General features: G+C 35.1%; 1 protein-coding gene across 1 annotated transcript in view; it reads left to right on the top strand.

Annotated features, from left to right (window-relative positions):
• Positions 1–1,796: 1,796 nt before the first annotated feature.
• Positions 1,797–22,881, top strand: part of Sugt1 (SGT1 homolog, MIS12 kinetochore complex assembly cochaperone) — a 28,779-nt gene continuing 7,694 nt past the window's right edge. Inside the window, exons 1-10 of the mRNA XM_027928916.2 lie at positions 1,797–1,963; positions 2,055–2,112; positions 5,240–5,330; positions 6,506–6,575; positions 7,593–7,663; positions 10,062–10,115; positions 10,577–10,593; positions 12,756–12,787; positions 14,693–14,789; positions 15,645–15,752. Coding sequence (XP_027784717.2) covers positions 1,926–1,963; positions 2,055–2,112; positions 5,240–5,330; positions 6,506–6,575; positions 7,593–7,663; positions 10,062–10,115; positions 10,577–10,593; positions 12,756–12,787; positions 14,693–14,789; positions 15,645–15,752 — 636 coding nt within the window. The 5' untranslated portion in view covers positions 1,797–1,925. The remainder of the gene's footprint in view (positions 1,964–2,054; positions 2,113–5,239; positions 5,331–6,505; positions 6,576–7,592; positions 7,664–10,061; positions 10,116–10,576; positions 10,594–12,755; positions 12,788–14,692; positions 14,790–15,644; positions 15,753–22,881) is intronic.

Here is a 22,881-nt window from a genome sequence, read left to right as displayed (position 1 = left end):
ATGCTGTGAACTCCAAAATTTTATATCCAAATGAATACTCTTCACCTCTCTGTACAAATCTGCTTCATTTCAGTTTTATAATTTAGCTACTGGTATAATCTTTCACCAATTACCCAAACCAAAAACTTGTTTCCCTTTCAATTCATATCTTTTTCTTTTTGTGTTTGTGTGTGTGTGTGTGTGTGTGTGTGTGTGTGTGGCGGGGTGGTACAAGGAATTGAACTCCAGGGCATTCGCCACTGAGTCACATCCCTAGCCATATTTTGTGTTTTATTTAGAGACAGGGTCTCAGGAGTTGCTCAGGGCTTGCTTTTGCTGAAACTGGCTTTGAACTCGCAATCCCCCTGCTTCAGCCTCCCAAACTGGCTGGGATTACAGGCTTGCTCCCCAATCTGTGCCTGGCAAGTCCTGGCAGTTTTATCTCAAGATTATCTGAACTCATACTTTCCCTCTCCTACTCTAGGGTGGGTTAGAAATCATTTCTTTGACCTATATTAAGAGTTATTTCCCAACAACTATTATCCTTGTCCCTTTAATCATTCCTTCACAATACAAATAATTTACCTAAAAAATGCAAATCTATTGATGACTTTGCAGATTTTTAAAAAAAATCTCTTAATGAATTGGCCAGGAGAGTTAACACCCATGCTTCTTGGCACACCACACCTTGCCCATTATGATCTAGCTCTAGTTTCTCTGACTGAATTTGAATTCAAATTTTAGCGATTATGTTTTCAAACACATTGTTTTTGTCCGAATTAATTGCCTTTTCCCTCCTTTCATCGACTCCCATCTTTCAAGGACGAGCTCTGGTATCAAAGTTAGTCTTTGAGGAAGTTAACTTTGTAGTCTTTCAGCTAAGTGCGCCTTGTTATCACTTCTTTCATTCTGTCGCTTAGAACAAAACGGATTTAAACTTCTTGAGGGCATTAACATCTTTGAGACTCGGAGTTTAGTGTGGACTATGGATGTACCAGACACTCAAATTACTTAAATCTACAGTGCCTCTCACTCTCCCTCCAGTTCCCCATTCTAACCCCGTCCCGTGAAACTTGCTGGAAGCTTCCTAGTTTGATCTACTTGGGCCAGAGAACGGTGGAAGAGGGCTTGGCCAACTGGGTTGGAAAATAAAGCAGCAATGAGACAATGTTAGGCCACTTTCCTGCCTTGGGTACTTTCGGATTGAAAAGATTGTTCTTGGTCTGCGAAGCCGACTAGGAAGAAAGGTTGGGCCACAGACTGAGGGACACACACGCCCGGGAAGAAAACAGTTTTCCTCGGTCGCCTCTCTAGGACCAAAACGACTTCCGGCGAGTCCCTACCCATTCGAGTACTCAGCGAAAAGATCGCGAGAATCCACGCGCCATCCGGGACTCTGCTCCCGGAAAAACACTCGCAGTCGCGAATGACGTCACCACTCACGAGAGGTTGGGCTTCTGCGGTAACCATGATGAGAACTTCGGTGAAAATATGTCAATGCAGTTTGTGTTATTAACAGACATGCATACGCTTCAATCGCCAAGAGTTCATGAGGGATAACAGTGCGTTACAAAAGTGCTTCTGAAAGACTATTCCGGAAGGCTGTCTTAGAGTGCTGGCGGGGTTTGGGCGAACAAGGAGGAAGAAAGGGCAAATGAGTGTGCTGGCGGCTTCCGTAACCATGGCTTCCAGGGAGAGGGGAGGGACTGTCAGAGCTGGTCACGGGACCCCAGACACGGCGGCGACAACCGGTCCTCCACTTTCCCAGCTGGCCCTGCGCCTGCTGGTCGCCTCCCCTCCCCCAGCCGCACGCTGCGTGCCTGCTCGTTGGCTACTTAGGACGGAAGCTCGGTTGGTGTTTCTCCAGAAGTTTCCCCCGTGGGCGGCGGCGGTCCTGGTAACTGCGGTAGTAGCAGCTCCCGCGGTAGCGACAGTGGCTGTTAGGGATGGCGGCGGCTGCAGCAGAACCTGCAACAGCTCAGCGGTGCGTGTTTTCCTTTCCCTTTGTTGTTTATTTTAAACGCCCCTCCTTCTTTGGTTAGCGAGCTCTGCTGAAGTCGTTGTTTTCCCGGCAGGTTTTTCCAGTGCTTTTCAGATGCTTTGATCGAAGAGGATCCCCAGGCGGCGTTAGAGGTGAGAGACCATTTCTTTCTCCTCCACTCTGTTCTGGCTTAACCCCGCCTCTTCCCCGCATTGCCTTTTCGGGACGGAGGCTACAGTTTTTTACTGTGTCTCCACCTCAGTATTGAGATCCTCAGTCTCTTTTCTCAGCCCCACACGGACCCTTTTGGGCCAGACCCCTGCTCTTACTCTTCTTCTCTCCCGCACTCCTGCATCCTGCATCCTGCATCCCCGCAGTTCATGAGAAAAAACACCTTCTCTGATTTATTTCGTGGGGGCATAGTTGGTTTCAGAGAAGCTTCTTTTCTTTTTTAAATGGCATTTCTGCCTATAGGAAAAAGTGAAATTTGGGCTTGATGATATTATTTCATTTGACTGTCATCCTTGCCATTCTTACATAACAGGCTCAGTGTTAAGCGTCTGTATGAACTCAGTATATTAGAACAAAAGCCTTTTCCCATATGTCCCTAAAACTTTCCAGATGTCCTGTAAGGCTCAGTATTAATTCATTTGTTGATAAATATTTTTTTCGAGTTGCAATGTACAAGGAGTGATTGTTGTGGGTCAGTTCTCTTTATGTACTGGACTAAGTTAGCACTTTGTGTTTTTGCGCTCTGGAAGACCATGAAGTTGTAAAGGAATGTAAAAGTGTTAAGAGTTCAATAAAAACAATTAAATAGAGCCTAACCTACAGCCATGTTGCTGTAGTTCACAACATCTTAGCCAGGAGTTTCTTGCTTTCACGTTATGTTATAAGTTAGGTTAGCAATACCAGGCAAGAGGATCTTTTTTCTTTCCTAGTATGACTTCTAAAAGAACTTTGCTACACTGTACTTTTGGTCTACTGCTAGAGAACATTCATTCTCAAAAGTGTGGTCTTCAGATCAACTGCAGTATCATCTTGTTAGAAATGCATATTCTTGGGACCCACCACAGACCTGAAATCAGAAACTTTTGAATAAAAGGAGGGTGATCATGAAATAAATCCAGCTATATTAGGAGGAAATGTTATTTCTTAACCTTGAGGTGCCCTCACAAAGACAAACAGGTAAATGTAAATTATTAAATAATTGGTAACTATAAGTAGGTCCAGAACATTGATGCTGAATATTAGTCTGTTTCCCCAAGGGCTACTTTAGCAGGCCATTTTGGGGTTCAGGTCACTTGCTATCATATTGGTTAAAATCCGTATATTTGGTCAGGAGCTGTACTTAATGGTAGAGCATTTGCCTAGCGTATATGAGACCCTGGGCTCACTCCCCAGACCCCCTTCCCTGCTCCACAAAAAAATGAGTATGTTTTACCCAAGACCATCCAATCAAGAATAAAGAAGAAAGGGGCTGTGTAGTGTAAATTGTTTCACATTTTTCTTTCAGTCACCAAACGACATTTATTAGTGCTGAATGTTCTCCTGGGGGCCAAGACTCTAAAGAAGAAAAAACTACCATGAGAGATTTTACAGTCTTGTGGACAGACAAGTCATCAGATTATTAAAATATAAGATAACTATTGTAATGGGCTTTTGTATGAAGTACAATAAGAGCATAGCAGGATAGAGACTGATTAATGGGGTTTTAAAAAAACAGAGAGAGGACCAGGGCTGTAGCTCAGTGGTAGAGTGCTTGCCTATCACATGTGAAGCACTGGGTTGGATCCTCAGCACCATAAATAAATAAATAAATAGATAGATTGAATAAAACATGGAGAGAGGATGGACAGTGGGTATGGGGGGCAGTTAGGTAAGGGGAAGAACTTCTGATGTCCTCTAGCACTGAAGACCTTGCTTTATCTATTTTACTTCCTTAGACCCATTGTAGTCTAGCAGACAGCAGTGATTGTCAAAAGAACAGAAAGAAAAAAGCAGAACTCTAAAAACGTGCCATAAGTTAGATGTAAAGACCATAAATCATTATTTTAACTTTACTTTTCCTTTTTTTATTGTATGTTGCTTATTCAAAAGATAAATTGTTTTATTCATGATTTTATAAGTTTTAAAATCTTATAAAATCATGAATAAAACTTTTATAAGTTTTTTTTTTTTTTTTTTTGCGTGTCAGACTTTAAAGTTTGTACTGTGGTTTTTTGATAACTTTTTTTCAGTAACAGTTTAAGTCGGTTGCTTATTTTATTTAACTGAGTAACCATAACCAGTTCTCCTTAACAAGAAATTGGATTATGGTTTTAAAGGTCATTTACAGAGGTGCTTTAAAATGCAGAAGCATTTAATTTAACTTAACTTTTTCTAACTTTTAAAGAAAAGGTGTGTGTGTTTGTGTTTGTGTGTGTGTGTGTGTGTGTGTTTTTTTTCCAAATCTTCTCTCCCCACCCTAGTGTCTGGCTTATGTCTCTTATGTAATACTTCTAAAAGTACTTTATTTTTTTTCTATAGTACTTTTTAAATTAATCCAATCATCAGTATGATCTGTAAGTCTTTTGACTGTAGTATTTCTGTTTTCTTACTGAGAAGAAGCTAGAAGTTTGAGTTGAAAATGTAGTTTAGAAGATAAATAAGCTATCTGCTACTTTCAAAATTGTTTTAAAGTTTGGTGCTAGAAATTTTGAGAATATTAGAATACATCAATACAGATAGATTCCTGATAGTTTTGGCAACAAAACTGGTTAAAAGAGTCAGGAAGCCCTGGATTTGAATCCTGTCTTTGGCTGTCTGGTCACAAACTAGGACGTTAGGGAAGGCTTTCTCTGATTCTGTTAACCTCTCTGATCTCTAGATTTAACTTCAATGATTTATTTTTAAAATTGGATATCTTCCCATTTTCTAAGCATCTCAAATTCTGTATGATCTTTGAGTCTTCTCCAAATTTGGAGAAATTCTGTGCTGGTCGAAGTATACAAACTAAATTTTTCAGAATAAATGGGGGATAATTTTTAAGTTTCTACTGTAGACCAGAAACTGCTAAGTGCTTTACATAAATGTTACATTACATTGTGTTCTTTGAGCATGGAGTGGGGAAAGGAAAGGAAAGATTGATCGACTTTACAAGGAAAAGTTCCCAACTTGTTTCCTGTTCTTTTCTTCAAATAGCTTGTAATAATAGGTTAGTTGGTTAAAAGTTATGTTTTAATTAGAATTCAGTGGCTTTTAAAAACATTTACTAACACTCAACATTTTTATTTGTAGGAGCTGACGAAGGCTTTGGAACAGAAATCAGATGATGCACAGTATTATTGTCAAAGAGCTTATTGTCACATTCTCCTTGGGAATTACTGTGGTAACTTCTCTTATGAAGTGTATTATTGTCTCTTCTCTATCAGTTACTCATAAATTTTGTGTAAAACAAACTGAATCCAAAAAACTTGAGGAAATTTTTGAGGGTTTTTTAAAAAATATTTATTTTATAGTTGTAGTTGGACACAATATCTTTATTTCACTTATTTATTTATTTTTTAATGTGGTGCTGAGGATCTAACCCAGAGCCTCACGCATGCAAGGCAAACGCGCAGCCACTGAGCTACAACCCCACCCCATCATACAATTTTTAAGTTGGTCTTTCACAACAGTCGGTAAAGTAGCCGCAGTTTGACAAACATTATGTTGAGAAACACCTGTTTAACTGTTAAGTGTGTCTCTTCGGTAGAGAATTTGTATAGATTTCAATTATAGTCATTGGATATACTAATAAAAATGGTATTATTTCACAGTATTTAAATGAAATGCTCTTTTCCTTTTTTTTAATAAAAAAGAATGTATTTATGTATTGTGTAACTTTTTTAAAAATTCTGATTGAGGGTGGGCATTGTGTTGCATGCCTGTAATCCCAGGGGCTTGGGAGGCTGAGACAGCCTGGATTGTGAGTTCCAGGCCAGTCTCAGCAAAAGCGAGGTGCTAAGCAACTCAGTGAGACCTTGTCTCTAAATAAAATATAAAATAGGGCTGGGTATATGGCTCAGTGGTCAAGTGTCCCTGAGTACAGCCCCAGTATCCCTCCCCCCACCCCCAAAAAAATTCTGATTGAGAATCCATAGAGAAGAATTAATATCTTAAGCTATATTACATAAATACTATTAATGTTAAAATGGCTTTGTGACACAGAGCTTTATTAATGGAAGAGCTTTAAGAAGGAAGCTAAATATTAGACCAAAAGAAATTTATGAAGGTAATACTTACTTGAATTTCATCTCAAATAAACTTTCCCAATTTAAGACCATTTGGGACTGAGATGTAACTCAGTGGTAGAAAGCTTATAAGCAATATGTGAGGCCTTGGGTTATGTATGAGGCCTTGGGTTCTATCCCTAGCACTGGGAAAACAACAACAAAACCATCCAACAGATAAAACTGTATGGCCTTTCCGGGAACTTAAGAGTGTAAGACTGATTCTAGTGTGTAGTATTTGCTAGATCTGTAAATAACTGACTTTTAAAAAAACTTCTCTTTTTATATACAGATGCTGTTGCTGATGTAAAAAGGTCCCTTGAACTCAATCCAAATAATTCCACTGCTGTAATGAGAAAAGGGTATGTAATGAACTATTCTTGTTGGGCTTGGACTGTAGCTAGTAGGTGTTTCATTTTTTGAATGAAGTAATTTTAAGCTTTATGTATAGATATATGGTAAAATGCTGTATTTATACATTTTACAGCTGAGAATTGATTCAGTTTTACATATAACAGTTCTAGTATGTTAACTGAAGTAGTAGATTTATATTTGCTGTGTTTAAATTAGTGATGATTGAAGTAACTGCAAGTTATAGATGAAACTGATAGATTTCATATTCCCTTTTTGTTTATCATTTGGAATTTATGGTATTTAACTGACTAGAGAACATCCTGTTCCCCAGCCAAGCTGAATGGGCTACAAATGCTAGGAAAAAAAAATTTTTTTAATCTATTTTTTTAGTTGTAGTTGGACACAATACCTTTATTTTATTTATTTATTTTTATGTGGTGCTGAGGATAGAACCAGGGCCTCGCACGTGCTAGGCAAACGCTCTACCACTGAGCCATAACCTCAGCCCTTATTTTTATTTTTTAAACCCAGTTTTTTTTTTCTGTTGATAAATGGGACTTAATATTTAAGAATTAATTTCTTTGTATATTTTGAAATGAGCAATTTTGTACAATTAAAATCCTTGTGAAGTGAATTTTAAAATTGAATTTTAATGAGAATTATACTAGATGTTACAGTAATTTAGAAAATCTCTTGGCTCATTAGCATATACTTAAATTCTTTCTCTTTGGTGGTTTGACCCTGGCCTGTATTTCTAGCATCTTGGGAGGCTGAGGCAGGTGGATTACAAGTTCAAGGCCAGTCTCAGCAACTTAGTGAGGCCCTGTCTCAAAATAAAAAGGAGGGGGTGGTCTAGGAATGTAGCTTAGTGGTAACGCACACCTGTGTTCAATCTTTGAACACCCTCCCCCCCAAAAAAGAAACCTTCTAACAGTAGAGAATACTAAGAAATTTTTTATTTAGAAAGGGGACTGTTTTCTATGATCTGATACATGTGTTAATTTGCTTTTAATATGTCCATGCAGGATATGTGAATACCATGAAAAAAACTATGCTTCTGCTCTAGAAACTTTTACAGAAGGACAGAAATTAGATAGTAAGTATTAGAGTTATACTCAAAGTAATCTATCATTTATATATCTTAAATACCATAGCTGAATTTTATTAATTTCAGTTGTAGAAAGGCAACACCTTTTTTCTTCATTACAGACTTTGAAGCCATTTAAAATGGATTAAATTGGCCTGCCTTTAGCATTTAAATCACAGATAAATCTTACAGTTAAAAGTCAAACTAAATACTGAGTATTCTCTGCATACTGAATTTGGCCTTATTTTTTTTTCTAATGGAAAAGTTATCTTGTTCAAAAGTTTGTTAATTTTTACGTTATTAAGATTGCAAAGATGGGAAATCTGAAAATATGACCTTTATGGAAGTATAAATTTGAGTAAATTCTGAGAGGGTACGGAAGAAATACGGAGCTTTGAGAGTGTTTGAGTTCCTAAACATATCATCTTTTTGAGAGGAATATGTACATTATCACAGCTGTGTATTCTGTGAACACAAATTGTGAGAGCTGAAAATTTAAAAATCTGTAAAAATATTGAAAGATAACGGGTTGTAAGTAATCTTATAGAATAATTACAGACTGCCTAATTCTGATTGTACTTACTATATCTTACAATAGAGTATTATCACAAGTCTCTAAAGCATTTTTTTTTTTTTAATCTAGTGATAGTTTTGCTTCCTGGGAGAGACTTGCCAATGTCTGAAGATTTCTTTTTATTATTATTATGATTGGTAGATGGGGATTATGCTCATATTGTCTAGTTACTAGAAGTCAGGAGTGCTACTAAACATCCTATAATGCACAGGACAGCCCCCCACCATAAAGAATGTCAATGCTGAGGTTGAGAAACTCTCCTCTAAAGTATTATATTTTTTAAAAAATTTACAACTTTAACGTTTGCTTTTCTGCTATATACCTACTCAGAAAAAAGGATTTGGGATCTAGCTGTGCAAGTGAAAAATACAGAATTAGAAAGGGATCTGGGCACTAATAGTTGTTCTTAAACTTGCTTATTCCAATTTTGGTACATGAATTATGGCTATTCAATAAGCAAGTCAACATGTCTGCTCCTGGCAAGTTTTTAAAGAGTCTAATTGTCTAGTACTTTGATAAGTATTGGAAAACCTAAAGAGACAAGAGTCATCCTCTACATTTCTAAGCTTTGTACCTTTTCCCCTCCCTTTATATGATGGGAAGCTTGGTTTAATTTACTAATTATTTGAATAATAGGTTATTCCATAAGGTTTTTATTTTATTTTTTGTTATTGTAGATGGACAGAATGTCTTTATTTTATTTGTTTATTTTTATGTGCTGCTAAGGATGGAACCCAGTGCCTCACATGCTAGGCAGGTGCTCTGCCACTGAGCTACAGTCCCAGCCCTTCATAGGGTTTTGATACACCTTCCCCTAGTAGAATATAGCATGTGTATTTAAAAATTTTATTAAGGCATATGTAGTTTAATTTCTTTTATAAATTAAATTAGGAAATTTTAAGTTTTACTGCTTGTCATTTTTCAGGTCTTGCCTGAAGTTACCTTGAATTCGTAGAGTACTTTTAATATTTTTGTTTATATATATATATATATATATATAAATGCATATATATATATAAATGCATATATATCTATTAAATTGTCAATGGACCTTTATTTTATTAATTTATTTATATGTGGTGCTGAGAATCGAACCCAGTACCTCACACATGCTAGGCAAGCGTTCTACCTCTGAGCCACATCCCCAGCCTTTTTAGTAGGGACTATGACTATTTAGATTCCAGTGTTCTGGGTCTCAAGAATAATTTGCTTTTATGTATACATTCACATTGTTACCTTTATATAGTTTGCTGTGTATATAGTCTCTTGATTGCCATGTAAGTTTTGGAGACATAACAGAACTTCACAAAGTATAAGTAGGAAAGGCATGACAACAAGTAAAGTCACTAAGAGAGAGTAGACAGAATAGATGCCTGCATTGAAGAGCAGGCTGGGGCTAGGAGAGGCTTTTCAACCTCATCCCAGTTGCCGGTTACTAGGTCTCCACCCCACCGTGTTTGATGGCTTATTGGGAATCTGATTCGGGTCTGATTTTGTTGGGTGAGAGGATGTTTCTTTAAGAGAAGGGAGGTGGGACAAAATGTCGATTATAAATACCTGAGAAACGAATGAGTTCAGCTGTAGTTAAAACTAATCTAGCATACAAAGCAGAATTTTCCAGGTGAATATTGAATGTATTGGTAAGTTTATAGTAAAAATATTAGGATTGCAGTGCTCTGCTACATATGATAGGTGTATTTGTCTTTCTTCATTGCTGAATCCCTAGTGCCTAGAACATTGCCTGAGACATAGTAGATATTCCCTAAGTATTTGTTAAATGAATATGTTATATTGTACAGATGCGTGATGTTATAGTTAGTTTTTTCTTTATAGGTGCAGGTGCTAATTTCATTGCCTGGATTAAAAGGTGTCAAGAAGCTCTGAATGGTAAGTATGTTATGTAGGCTTTCCATAGTCTTTCAATTCAAAATAGTAGTAAATATTTCAAATGTTTTGGTTTGAACAAATATTATTTTTAATCTCTATAAGTAGTACATAGTCCCTTAGATATTGATTTCTAATGATATGTTGATGTTTGCTTACTTTCTTTTATTGAAAGGGAGATTTGAATGAATTTCTGTGCAATATATCATGATATTACTAAGAAATGACTTACGGAGGGCTGGGGTTGTAGCTCAGTGGTCGAGTGCGTGCCTAGCATGTAAAATTGGAATAGCACTCCTTAGAAATAAGGAGTCTAACATGACTCCAGGATGCAAAATTAAACCAGTTTTTTATTTGAAAGATATAGAGAATTGGCATTCTTTTTATATTTGTGCTACAGAAATTATGAAACTGCCTACAAATGCACTGTTGTCTGAGAATGTTTCCATTTTTATGTTTTATAGGGTCACAATCTGAGGTGGTAAGTCCATAGTTTTCATTCTTCATTTTTTTACTTCATATTAATTTTCATGTATCAAACATAATTTGAGATAGCAATTGGGATGAGCTCTCTCAGTTAAAAATTTAAGCACTTTGATTTAAATACTAGTTCTTGTAGCAATTGAAATAAATCATTTTTATGAAATAATTATAAAGGTTTATAGTCATGAAAGTTATTGGGCTGTTTTAATGAATTTAGTGTGTAGATTAAGTTAATTTAGTATGATGATGATTATTTCCTGCCATTATTATTAAAAAGGCATCACATTTATTTAGTTTTAAACAATTGGATTCACTTGTAGGACTTGTTATGGTTGGCTTAAAACACACAGGGTAAGTAAAATTGGAAATGCTTATATTTATCTTATTGTTAATGTTTGTCATTGTTTTGGACATGAAACTTCAGGTCTTTTCAGTCATTAAAAATTATGGCAGAGTTAAGAGATTTTTATTTTTTAATCAATTTAAGCTTATATGTAATATATTTAAATCATGGCTAATGCTTTTTTAGTAGTAGTGATTTACATATTTAGTCAAGAAAGAAAATTACAAGGAGTCAGGAGATTTGAGTGTAGTCTTTTTTTAAAGACAAGGTCTAAGTTTCCTGGGTTGGTTTAGGATTCAGGATCCTTTTAATGATTCTTCTTTTTCACTATTCTGAATAGCTGGAATCATAGGCATGCTTCATTATATCTGGCTCCTAATTCTTTTTATGGGCAATTACTTAACATTTTGAGTTACTTTGTACATTCTCAAAGATTTATTTACATCTCAATCTTTCAAAATTACATTATGACATTAAGAAAGTCACTTGTTCCCTGAGATTTCTTCATGTGTAAACTGGGGATGAAAGAACTATTCTACATCACACAGGTTATTGTGAGCTTCAGGCAAAATATGTGTATGCATAGTAACAAGGGCTTTGAATATCTACAAATGTGAGTGCTATCTATCCCTATACATCCATGCTTGCCCATATTCCTAGGTGTGATAGATAGGGAATGAATTGGAAGAGGTCTTTAAAAGTTGACTTTCTATTTTATTGCTAGTAATTTAGTACAGGTTTTATAATTTTAAGATTGAGGCTAGGGCTACAAATAGCAGAATGGCATTTGAATAAAAAAAAAAAGGTTGGGGGGGCTGTGATTATGGCTCAGCGGTAGGGTGCTCACCTAGCACGTGGGAGGCCCTGGGTTCAATCCTTAGCACCACATAAAAATAAATAAATAGATAAAAGGTATAGTGTCCAACTTCAACTAAAAAAATAATATTAAAAGAAAAAAAAAAACGAAGAAGAAGAAAAACATTTAGTCCAGAGTCAAGTTATGTAGGCTTAGCACATTTTATTACTGCCATGGTTCAGTCTGGTTCTTTTCCTGGTATCCGGGTGAACTGGAATAATCTGTTCTGGTTAGTTTCTCTACTTAATATGATCTAGATGCACATTGTTTCTCAGTCCTTTATACCGAAGAGTAATTCTGAGTTAGATTCAGACCTCTAAAGTAGTTTTTATTTATTTCCTTGATCCCAAACCTCCTCTCTTTTTGTTTTGGGTCAGTTTAGAGGCTATCTAAGACCCAGGACAAGTCTTTGGATTTAGTTTTAATAGGTGCAGGCATAGTTTAGGAAAGTAGGTGTTGGACAAGAGTCACTTTGTTTCTTGATGATATGTCTGTTGGAGAAAGGTCACAAAATGGAGTTTGAGGTTATTTGGAAATCTCCATGGAAATGGTTCCTTTATAGGTTTTCAGAGCAGTCTTTACATTGTTTAAACTGGAATGTTATACTGTTTTTTTTAAATGTTGCTAGGAGTTATTTCTTCTTAGGACTGGACATTTTGGATAAATAACCTTTTCATTCATACCTTTAGAAAAGTTTTCTGTTATTAAAATGTTTTAAGAAAAATGTTTTTTAAAATTTAAATTAATGAAATTATAAAAATGCTAACATGTTGTTTTTTGTGTGAAGACTAGTATCATTTAATAGTGCATATACTATGTTTTATCTTTGAAGAAAATTTTCATGTAGTTATTCCATATCAAAAGAAAACTAGAGCACTGAGTAATTTAATAGTATGTGTATTTTAATATACAATTGCTAAATTAACTTAAAAATCTTTCTCTTTCAACTTGACAAAACTAGTCTGCATCCCAGCGGACTCAGTCAAAAATCAAGTAAGTGTTTCTTTTCATAAAACAATGCATGATAAATATGCTTAAAGGGGGAGGGGAGCCTATATTTTAATAAGTGAGTCCTTACAGTGTGGTTTTAAGTTTCTTCATTTTTCTTTTTAAAATAGTGTTATAGCCTTATGAAAAACTTAATTTTTTAAGACTGTTTACTGATTAGTATTAATGTTCTACTTAAGTAAATTTAAATCATTTTTATCTTTAAAGTTTCTCTGTTGCCATAGTATGTCACCTTTCCACCCATAAAGGAGAACATCTCTCAGTTAAATTTGTTTAATGACATAATAAGCTCATATTAGGGTTAAAGGACTTGTAATTGCCCTCTGTCTTATATTTGAAATAAAATTTTCATAGGAACCTTCTACATGAGCTAAAAGTTAATATTGCTGAAGATAGCAATTATAATAATGAGTAAACACTACTAAGTCTTTGATTTTGTTTTTCGTTATTCATGAGCCATGTGTACAACTTGCATTCTTAGGACTGTAACAGAATCACAAGGCATTGATCTGGAGTTTTGCATCCTCACTGAATTTCAGAGACACTCTCAAAGTTTTTTTCTTTAATCTAGGTGTTTTTTGACATAATTACCTAAAATGACTTAAAAATGTTACAACAAAACAATTTATTCATGTTCTTTTTGGGGAAATGAAGTGACTCCAAGTACTTTGTAAACAGGGAACTTTGACTTGCCTGGTGACCATAGTGAGGATAAGAACACATAAACATCAAATGACAATTTTGGAATTTGGAGCATAAAATAATTCAGCATTTGATTTAATAAGTATATTGTATAGTAGGCATGTGCTTGTTCCTGAGAATATAATAGTATCAGGGTAAATAGCTCTCCCTTCAGGGAGATTATAGTCTCATTTGAAAGTGAGGATTACTACATTTTTAGAGCTTTCAGTATGAAAGGTACACACAATGATAATCCCTGGACACATTGGTCTTCTTCCTGAATACCGTAAGATTTGAAGGGGAAGGTATTGTTATATAATGTTGTACCTGGCAAATGGGTAAAGTTTAAATAACTGTAGCTTGAGCTCATTTGCCTCTGTTCCTGTGCTGAGGTCTGTTTACTCCCAGCTTCAGGGAAGAGCTTGTAGTATTGACTCAGGTTGACCAGATCCACCTCAGCACTGCTGCCACTGAGCTTTCTGTGTTCTCATCTGTAAAATAGGAATAGAAGTGTTTAATTCACCTTAGCATTAGGTGGAAATGAGAGTATGAAACTGTTGATAATGTGTAATTAGTGGCTGTTTAGAATGATTTTTATCTTTTTTTGTTTTGGTACCAGGGATTGAATTCAGGGGAACTCAACCACTGAATCACATCCCTAGCTCTATTTTGTATTTTATTTAGAGACAGTACCTTGCCATTGCTGAGGCTGGCTTTGAACTCACTATCCTTCTGTCTCAGCCTCCTGAGCTGTAGGGATTACAGGGGTGCGCCGGGTACCTGGCTTATTTTTATCTTTTTTTTTTTTAAATATATAATTTTTTTAGTTGTAGATGTGCACAATACCTTTGTTTGTTTATTTTTATGTGGTGCTGAGGATCGAACCCAGTGCCTCACATGTGCTAGGCAAGTGTTCTACCACTGAGACACAACCTCAGCACTAATTTTTATCTTTAATATTAGCTTAAGTGCAACTATATTAGAAAATAATGGATGTATATTTTAAGTCCACTGGAAAGACGTGGGCATCACCTACCTTACTGTTTTCTCTTAATTAGTACAGATAATAGAAGATTAGTTACATATAATTGCTTCTGTGAATTAACAGCTGTTTTGCTGTTTTGTTCCTTAGGGGGGAGTTCTTTATCAGACCTTTTTTTTTTTTTTATTTGATAAACAATTTTTTAAAGTTTCTTTCCTTTTTAATAGATATGATTGGTATCAAACAGAATCTCAAGTAATCATTACACTTATGATCAAGAATGTTCAGAAGAATGACGTAAATGTGGAATTTTCAGAAAAAGAGGTAATCTTTAAGCCATATTTTATATGGCGATTACATACTATTATTTGCCAATTTAATATATTGCAGAATAATCTACAGCAGTTTATTAGCTATATGCCATTTCTTCTTGAGATAACATGGAAGATGCTGAATAAAATCTGAAGCATTGTTTTTTAGTTTGAGTTAAAAAATTTGAGATAAGAGCTAAATATATTTTTTTCTTTAGATTAAGGGTATAAAGCAGGAGCTGGGATTGTGGCTTAGCAGTAGAGCGCTTGCCTAGCACATGCAATGTACTGGGTTCGATCCTCAGCACCACATAAAAATGAAATAAATGTTATTAAAAAAAACTTAAGTTATAAAAAGAGTATAAAGCAGAACTTGGTTACCGATTAATAAGATATGTGATTTGGTTATACTTACATGGTGAACTTTATGAAAAAGGTCTAGTTATTAGCTGTGTGGTTTTGGAATTTACTAATTATATTTAATGAGTATGACTTTAGAATTTGGTTTCTAAGCATTAAGTAGAGAACCTTATGATAGATATTAAGAAAGGTGGTTAGAATTAAATATTTTGTGCAAGAATAATTTCTTTTTGTTACTGTATCATTTGCATTTGTGTGTTGTGTTTTCTTGAGATTTAAATGTTATGTGTGATTAAATAGGATAAATATTTCAAATGTTGTTTTCTGTTCTTTAAATATTTGAGAATTTACATGAATACCACTGAAAGATTATTTTGAAATTCTTAAATCTGACACACTACACAAAATGTTTAATCTGCAACATTGTCAGAATTCTGTATTCATTTAAAATTTTTGTACCCTTTATTATGTAAATTTACAAAATGTGTTGCTAATTTGTGTTCAATAGTTGTCTGCTTTGGTGAAACTTCCTTCTGGAGAAGATTACAATTTGAAAATGAGATTGCTTCATCCTATAATACCAGAACAGAGTACGTTTAAAGTACTTACAACAAAGGTGAGGCCATTGGAAAGGTTTTTCACCTGTAATGTTTTCAAAATATAAACCTACTGGTGAATTAATCACCTATGTGATAATAAACTTGTAAATCCTATTTAAATTAAAAGAGACAGTTGCCAGACATGGTGACACTCCTGTAATCCAGAGACTCAGGAAGCTGAGGCAGAAGGATCACCAGTTCAGGCTAGCCTCAGCAATTTAGCAAGACCCTGTCTCAAAAAAGGGAGGGAGGAGTCACTCAGGAAATTAAAAACAGTGATTGTTTAGTATCAGTGTTTTCTTATCCCCAAAATTTGAATAGTGGAATATAAAACTAATAGCTTGTGTGGTGTTTGTGTACTTTATCATAAAGATGGCTATAGGCTTTTTCAATGAAGATTTTCAAAGTGGATATAATAAAAATAGCTTATGATTTGATACTGATATTGTCTCTTCTGAAGAACTTGTCAGTTTGGTCTGTTTTAATGTATAAATACTTTTCTTACCCTGCCTTATGCAATTAAAAATAGAAACAGTTATAAAGATAAATCTACTTTTTTGTTTATTTATAGTTATGCTGAATTTCAGGTTACTTTAGTATGAAGGAGTAATGAATAACAGTTTGAGTATATAATGTTTTAATTCCTTTGTATTTTAAAAAAGTAGAATTAATATTCATAAGATTTAAGCATAATTCAAAAGATGTAGGTAGTAGTGAATTTAGTAGGAGAAATACTGAATTGAAGATTTAAATCTGTCTCTTAGCTTGCCCTGTGAATTTAGTCTAGTCACAATGACTTTGGATTAAGTATTCAGCATCTATATAATGAGGAGTATGGGCTCTAAAATCCCTTTACCAGTAAAATTACATGAAATTGTATGAAAGTATATGATAAGTGAGTTAATAAGAATGAATGATATAAACTTTTTCCATTAGTATATGTTTTTTTATATATGGGTCTTACAGAAAGTTACATTATTAACTCAGACTCTTAAGTTTAAGTTATAAGGACATGTGAAGTTTCCTATCATGGAATAGGATCAGGTCCACCTGTCCTGAAGAGTGGTAACCAGGCATACAGAAAGGAAACTACACAGGTTTGGAGCAAAAAATATGAAGTAGTATTTTGTCTCTAGTTTAATATGGTTTGCCCTTTTGAAGTTTTATTTTTTAAAAAAATATAGACGGATGCAATATCTTTATTTTGTTTATTCATTTTTATGTGGTGCTGAGGATCGAACCCGGTGCCTCACATGTGCGAGGAAAGTGCTCTGCCACTGAGCCACAACCCCAACCCCTTGAAGTTTTATTTGAAGATTGCCAAAAGTAAAGCTGATTAATTATGTGGCAGGTGTGGAACAAGTGCTCGAGATAATAGAAAGTCAGAAAAGGGATGAAATCTCACCAGGATTTTATTCTATCCCTTATTCTATTCACATAGTGTAGAATTTGTTCAATAAAATAATTCTGAGTAATCAAGCACAAAACACTAGGTAGATTTGAGAGGAAGACAGGTCAGAAAATTATGATTTTGGTATTTTTTATATATTTCTACCAAGAGATTCTTAATGCATATGCATTTGAAGTATTATAAATGTAAATTAATTTGTGTGAATAGGTGATAAATAACTTAAGGACTTTATTTCAGATAAAGTGTTTGAAATACAGATGAAGTTTGTATTTTAGATGAACAATGAATAATTTTTTTTGTATAACCAGGTTCCATGATATATTTTTATTTACTAAACTTGGCAGCCCTTTCTCATCCCATGCATTGTACATAACAGGTGCTTGGTACTTTTGGCAGGGGCGGGGAGTACTAGAGATTGAACTCAGGTACTCAACCACCAAGCTATATTCCCAGCCTTGTTTTGTATTTTATTTAGAGACAGGTCTCACTGAGTTGCTTAGTGCCTCACCATTGCTGAGGCTTGAACTCAGGATCCTCCTGTATCAGCCTCCTGACCTGCTGAAATTACAAGCTTGCACCATCGTACCTGGCTGCATATTTAATTCTGACTGCCAACCACGCTTTGCTTAGATTTTTCAAATTCTGGATTGAAGAATTTAGATTCTAAGGCGATACATCCTAAAGAAAGATTGTTTTTCTTGTTCTGATCTCATAATTTCCATGTTTTACACATATAACTCTGTTGGGCTGCTAACCTATAAATTATATCTTGTAGCAAATAAATTTATAGATTTTCTTAATGATATTTTGAAAGAAATAAGTGATGAGATCTTTTGAGTCCTTTCCATTTTCATACAGCAGAGGGAGACAGTGTTTTAAAATATTGAAAATGAAATCATTGTTACTGAGTGATGGTACTTAGGGAAAAGTACAGAAATAATTTACTTTTCATGCATTTTGTATATCTTGAACCTTGTGTGAATTAAGGAAATGATGCATTTTGCTTAGGAGAATATGCTTAAAATAAGATTCTGTTAAAATCTAGTTTTACAGGAACTATTTCTTTCCTTTGAGAGTCTTGTTTTTCCCCATCTTCCACGTTGAATGAATGTTGCGTATCTGTGTGTAGCCAGTTAACTTATTTGTGTGAAAAATATAATTTGTGATGAAAACAGGAAGAGGTGGGATCCTTAAACTAATGAAATAGTATTTAAAGTGTTTCCAGTGTAGTATCTAGAACATTTTTTCTAGCCAGACTATATTTTTTCAGTATCTTTGCTAGTTATTTCTACCATTACATAGCACTTACAGTTATGAATACAGTTTACATGTCAGCCTGTTGATCCACTTTCTAAAATTAAGAAACCATCATGTTTCTTTTGTTTCATGATGTTAATTTCATGACGTTATTCTTTGGCCATAGTCTCAGTATTGTGATTTCGGTGTCAACTATGTTGTGAAATGTTCTTAAGAATTAGACTAATCAATCCTTTGGGGTAAATTTACCTTTATAGACATTCTTATATTCCTGTTTATACTCTTTTTTTTTTTGGGGGGGGGGGGCAGGTACTAGGGAGTGAACCCAGGGGCACTTTACCACTAAGCTACTTTGTTAGTTTGAGACAGGGTCTTGCTCAGTTGCTGTGGGACTAGCTAAGATGCTGAGAGTGGCCTCAAACTTGTGATCCTGTTGCCTTAGCTGACTCTTTCCAGAGTCACTGGAATTAGAGGCATGAGCCACCATGCCCAGCTTTATTTTTAGTCTTAAGTAATTTTTTATATTGTATAATACAAAAAAAGTTGTTGTATTATACAACATGGAACCATGGTAAATAAAAATGTGTGCTTTTACTGGAGACAAAAGGAACCTCCTGGTTCCTTTTTCACCACTAAAATTTGAGCAGTTTTAGAATGAATTCCTTTTCTTAATGCTCATAGAAGCAAGAGAATATATAGAAAATTCCAGAGATAGGGTAGAAGAATAGGGATATCTGGGCAGGCTACTTGTGTTTGTCAGTATGTAAATGTGGGGGTGTTTGGATTATAGCTTTGTTTTGCTATTAATATTGGAATAATAGTGAGATGTTGTGTTTTATTTTTACTGAATTAGTTGCTGATGTCCACAAATTGTGGATCTTGGAATGTACTCTTTTCCATTAATGCATGTTTGTATATTTTATAAAGAAATATTTTGCTATATATACGCTCTCTTAATGTCTGTTAAACTTAACCATTCATTATGGCTTTTTCCCCCCATACCATTAAATATTTTCCAGCAAAATATTTTACTGCATACATGTACTATACTGTATCCTGTATTGTTTGACCTGTGCCGAATTAAAATAGTTGTTTATCACATGCGAGACACTATACTGTATATCATGTAATTTTCACAATGACTATTTTTATTACCAGTTTAGAGGTAGAGAAACCAAACCCAGAGATGTTAAATAATTTGCCCAGTTTTTTCCAGATGTTTATGATGATGAAGATATTTGTGATTGCATTCATTTGTTATGTGCCGGATATAGTTCTATAGTCTTTTTGTACATGATATTTAATCCTCATAAGAACCCTATATGGTATAAGCCTTTTTATTCCCATTTCAAAGGAGAAGCTAAGGCTCACAGAGATTAATATACTTGCTTGTAAGTCATATATCCAACAAATAGCACCTCTTTGTGATTCTTTCTAATTACACAATTAATTGGTTTTGCCTTGTTCTCGGTCCCTGCTTGTTTCTGAAGAAATAAGTGAAAAGTCTAGCAGAAAAGGTATTTCAAGCAAATTATTCCATAATTACATTCCCTCATTTCTAAAATATGGATGATAATCTTCTTTTGTAGTGTGGTTTTATTAAATGACATGACATGTGAAGCACACAGAGTATATAAGTGCTCAATAAATGTTATTACTACTGTTGTTGTCCCCCCCCCCCCCCTTGATTATTTAGATTTTTATTTAGGCTATAAAAGCAGTAAATGTGTATAGAAATTTGGGAAAGTGTGAAGCAGCTGAGAGTAGTTACTGAAGACTCATCACTAATAGCATTTTAATATACTACCTTCTAAATATCTGTTTCCTAGCATGGGGTTTGTCACTACACATTGTATGCTTGGGCCTCTCAAATCCTTGTTCAGGTGCCAATTGTCGCAGCCCTCTCATCTCTCAGCTAAGACCGTTAATTAAGGAGATACCAGGTGCTCAGGAGCAATGGGGGATAAAGAAAAGACAGACACACATAGGGAGAAAAGGCTGGGGCCAGGTGGGTAGCCAAGCCCTTGGTGAGGCTTGACAGACTCCAGAACTAGCTCAGCAAGTTTATTTTATAGGTTTCGTCAAAAGGTTATTTGTGGGAAAACTTCAGTAAAGCAGGCAATCTAAAGGCCACAGACTGGCAAAATGTTAGTCATCTTGTTTTGGTCAGAATTCTCTATCAGGCCTTGACTAATATAGAGCCATACCTCCCTGGCCAGCATTACTATCGCAATTGGGGCATGTTGACCTGTACCTTCATACAGCTAGCTTCTAGTGCAAATGCAACCATGAGAGTCAGACCATAATTCAAATCACCACTCTTCACAATTATATACACTGGAATTTTTTGTTGTTTTATGAGAGAACAAAAGCTGTTTCCTTATGAGCACAGTGCCTGGCACTCAATAAATACTTAAATTAAGCAGGTAGAAATATGCCTTTCTTACCATTTTTTGTATTTTAAAGAATGGTTATAGTGACTTGAGTGAAGCCAGACATTTTGGGCCTGTAATCCCATCATCTCAGGAGACTGAGGCAGGATCACAAATCTGAGATTAGCTTAGACAATTTAGTGAGACCCTGCCTCAAAATAATATTTTTTAAAAAGCTGGGGATGATACTAGGGAATGATATTGGCCAATTATATTATTATATTGTGTGCATATATGAATATGTAACAAATCCCAAAACTACATGCACTTACAATGCACCAATTAAAAAACTCCGGGGGACGGGGGCCACGAAAGGGCTAGGGATGTAGCTTAGTGGTAGAGTGCAAAGCACAAGTCCTTGAATGGAATCTCTAGTACCATGGAGAGGGGTGGGGGACACAGATTTGAGTTTAAGAATAAACAAGATGTATCAGTCTGGCCTGCAAAGACTGAGCTACTGCTCCAGTATTGGACAAAGGGTTTTGTGGTACCAATTAAATTTGCAAAGAGTAGGAAAATTTTGGAAAGGCTACATTCTAAAGATAGGGGCACAGTTATTTAATAACTGTAACCTTGAGGCAGGTTAATCTCAAAAGTTTGCCAGTAAACTGCTTTGGTTCTTTAGACTCTGGAGAGAATTCCTTCACTGCTAGTCTGTAGCACTAAGTGCTTCTTAAGAAGCCAGTGTCTTTATGCTATGATTACTTAGAAGTAGTAATGGCTTCTTATTTTTTTTTTTTTTTTTGTAGATGGACATAACACAATGCCTTTATTTTTATGTGGTGCTGAGAATCGAATCCAGGTCGCGCCCGGGCTAGGCGAGCACTCTACCGTTGAGCCACAATCCCAGCCCAAATGGCTTCTTTTTAAATCTGAAGTTCCTTTCATTGAGAAAAAAAGAAATTCTCAGAGGAAACCTCAGAGGTGCATAGTAGATCATGATCAAGCACAGTAGGGATTCTTATTAATAACTTGTAGATACTGCTTTGGGATATTATGGAACCTTGAAAACCTTGCCTGTGCATATAAGAGCAACATTCAAACAAATCAAAGTTAGGAGGCTGGGGTTGTGACTCAGTGGTGGAACATTTGCCTGGCATGTGTGAGGCACTGGGTTCAATTCTCAGTGCCACATATAAATAAATAAAGGTGCACTGATAACCAAAAAATATATATATTAAAAATGATTTAAGTTAGCTTTTTAAAGTATTTTTTACTTAAATGAAAATAGAATGGTTTATTAGTGTTTACAATAAAAATCTCTGAAATTGGACTATAATATTAGAAGTATCTGCCAGAAATGTCAAGACTTCAAACTTCATTTTTAAGAGCATGTATAAGCATTGAAAGCGAAGTAGGTATGAAAAAGAATTCACAGAAAATTACCCCCCTCCCATCCCTGTTTTCACCTTTTAAAAAGCTGTTTTACATGGTTTATTCGGTACTGCTGTTTTAATGAATTGGAGTAAGTATAATTTCAGGCTTAGGTCAGTTTGTCTCACTTGAAACAGATTGTTGCTGAGAGCTTTGATTATCTTTATAAAGGCCTTTTTGTTCATACTGCACAATTCCTCAGGTTACGGTGGCTTTCAGTAAATGTGACTGCAAGTATGTGCTGCTCTTAAAGTGAAAAAATGAACTTTTATGTAAAAATGCATGTAGCATAAGGATATGAAGTGGGAATGTACTTTAGTACGATGATGTACACACTGCCATCTGGGTTCTTGATTCTATTTGAAAGTGAAAGAAGCAAGATGCAGGTAGAAGAAACATTACCAGGAATTGCCGATTTAAGTGAGTTATCTGATTAAAAAGAAGTCAGAGAACAAAGGGGTGAATAGGCTGCTCTTTGTTATATTTACAATGTAAAATTTAATTTGATTCTTAATTTAATCTGCATAATATTATTTGATGCAGTTTAATGTTTACACTGAAAACACTGATTTTTGCCAATCTAAAAATGGAGATGGGAACATTATTTGAATAGGAAAAAAAAAGGTAGAGGTGAGTGAGTATATGAGGAGTAAGGGTAGATGCTGGGGACAA

This window comes from Marmota flaviventris, chromosome 4, assembly GCF_047511675.1.
Source record: "Marmota flaviventris isolate mMarFla1 chromosome 4, mMarFla1.hap1, whole genome shotgun sequence".
In the NCBI taxonomy this organism is placed as follows: Eukaryota; Metazoa; Chordata; class Mammalia; order Rodentia; family Sciuridae; genus Marmota; species Marmota flaviventris.
The sequence above is the reverse complement of the archived record's forward strand: the minus strand, read 5'-3'. Positions and strand labels throughout refer to the sequence as shown.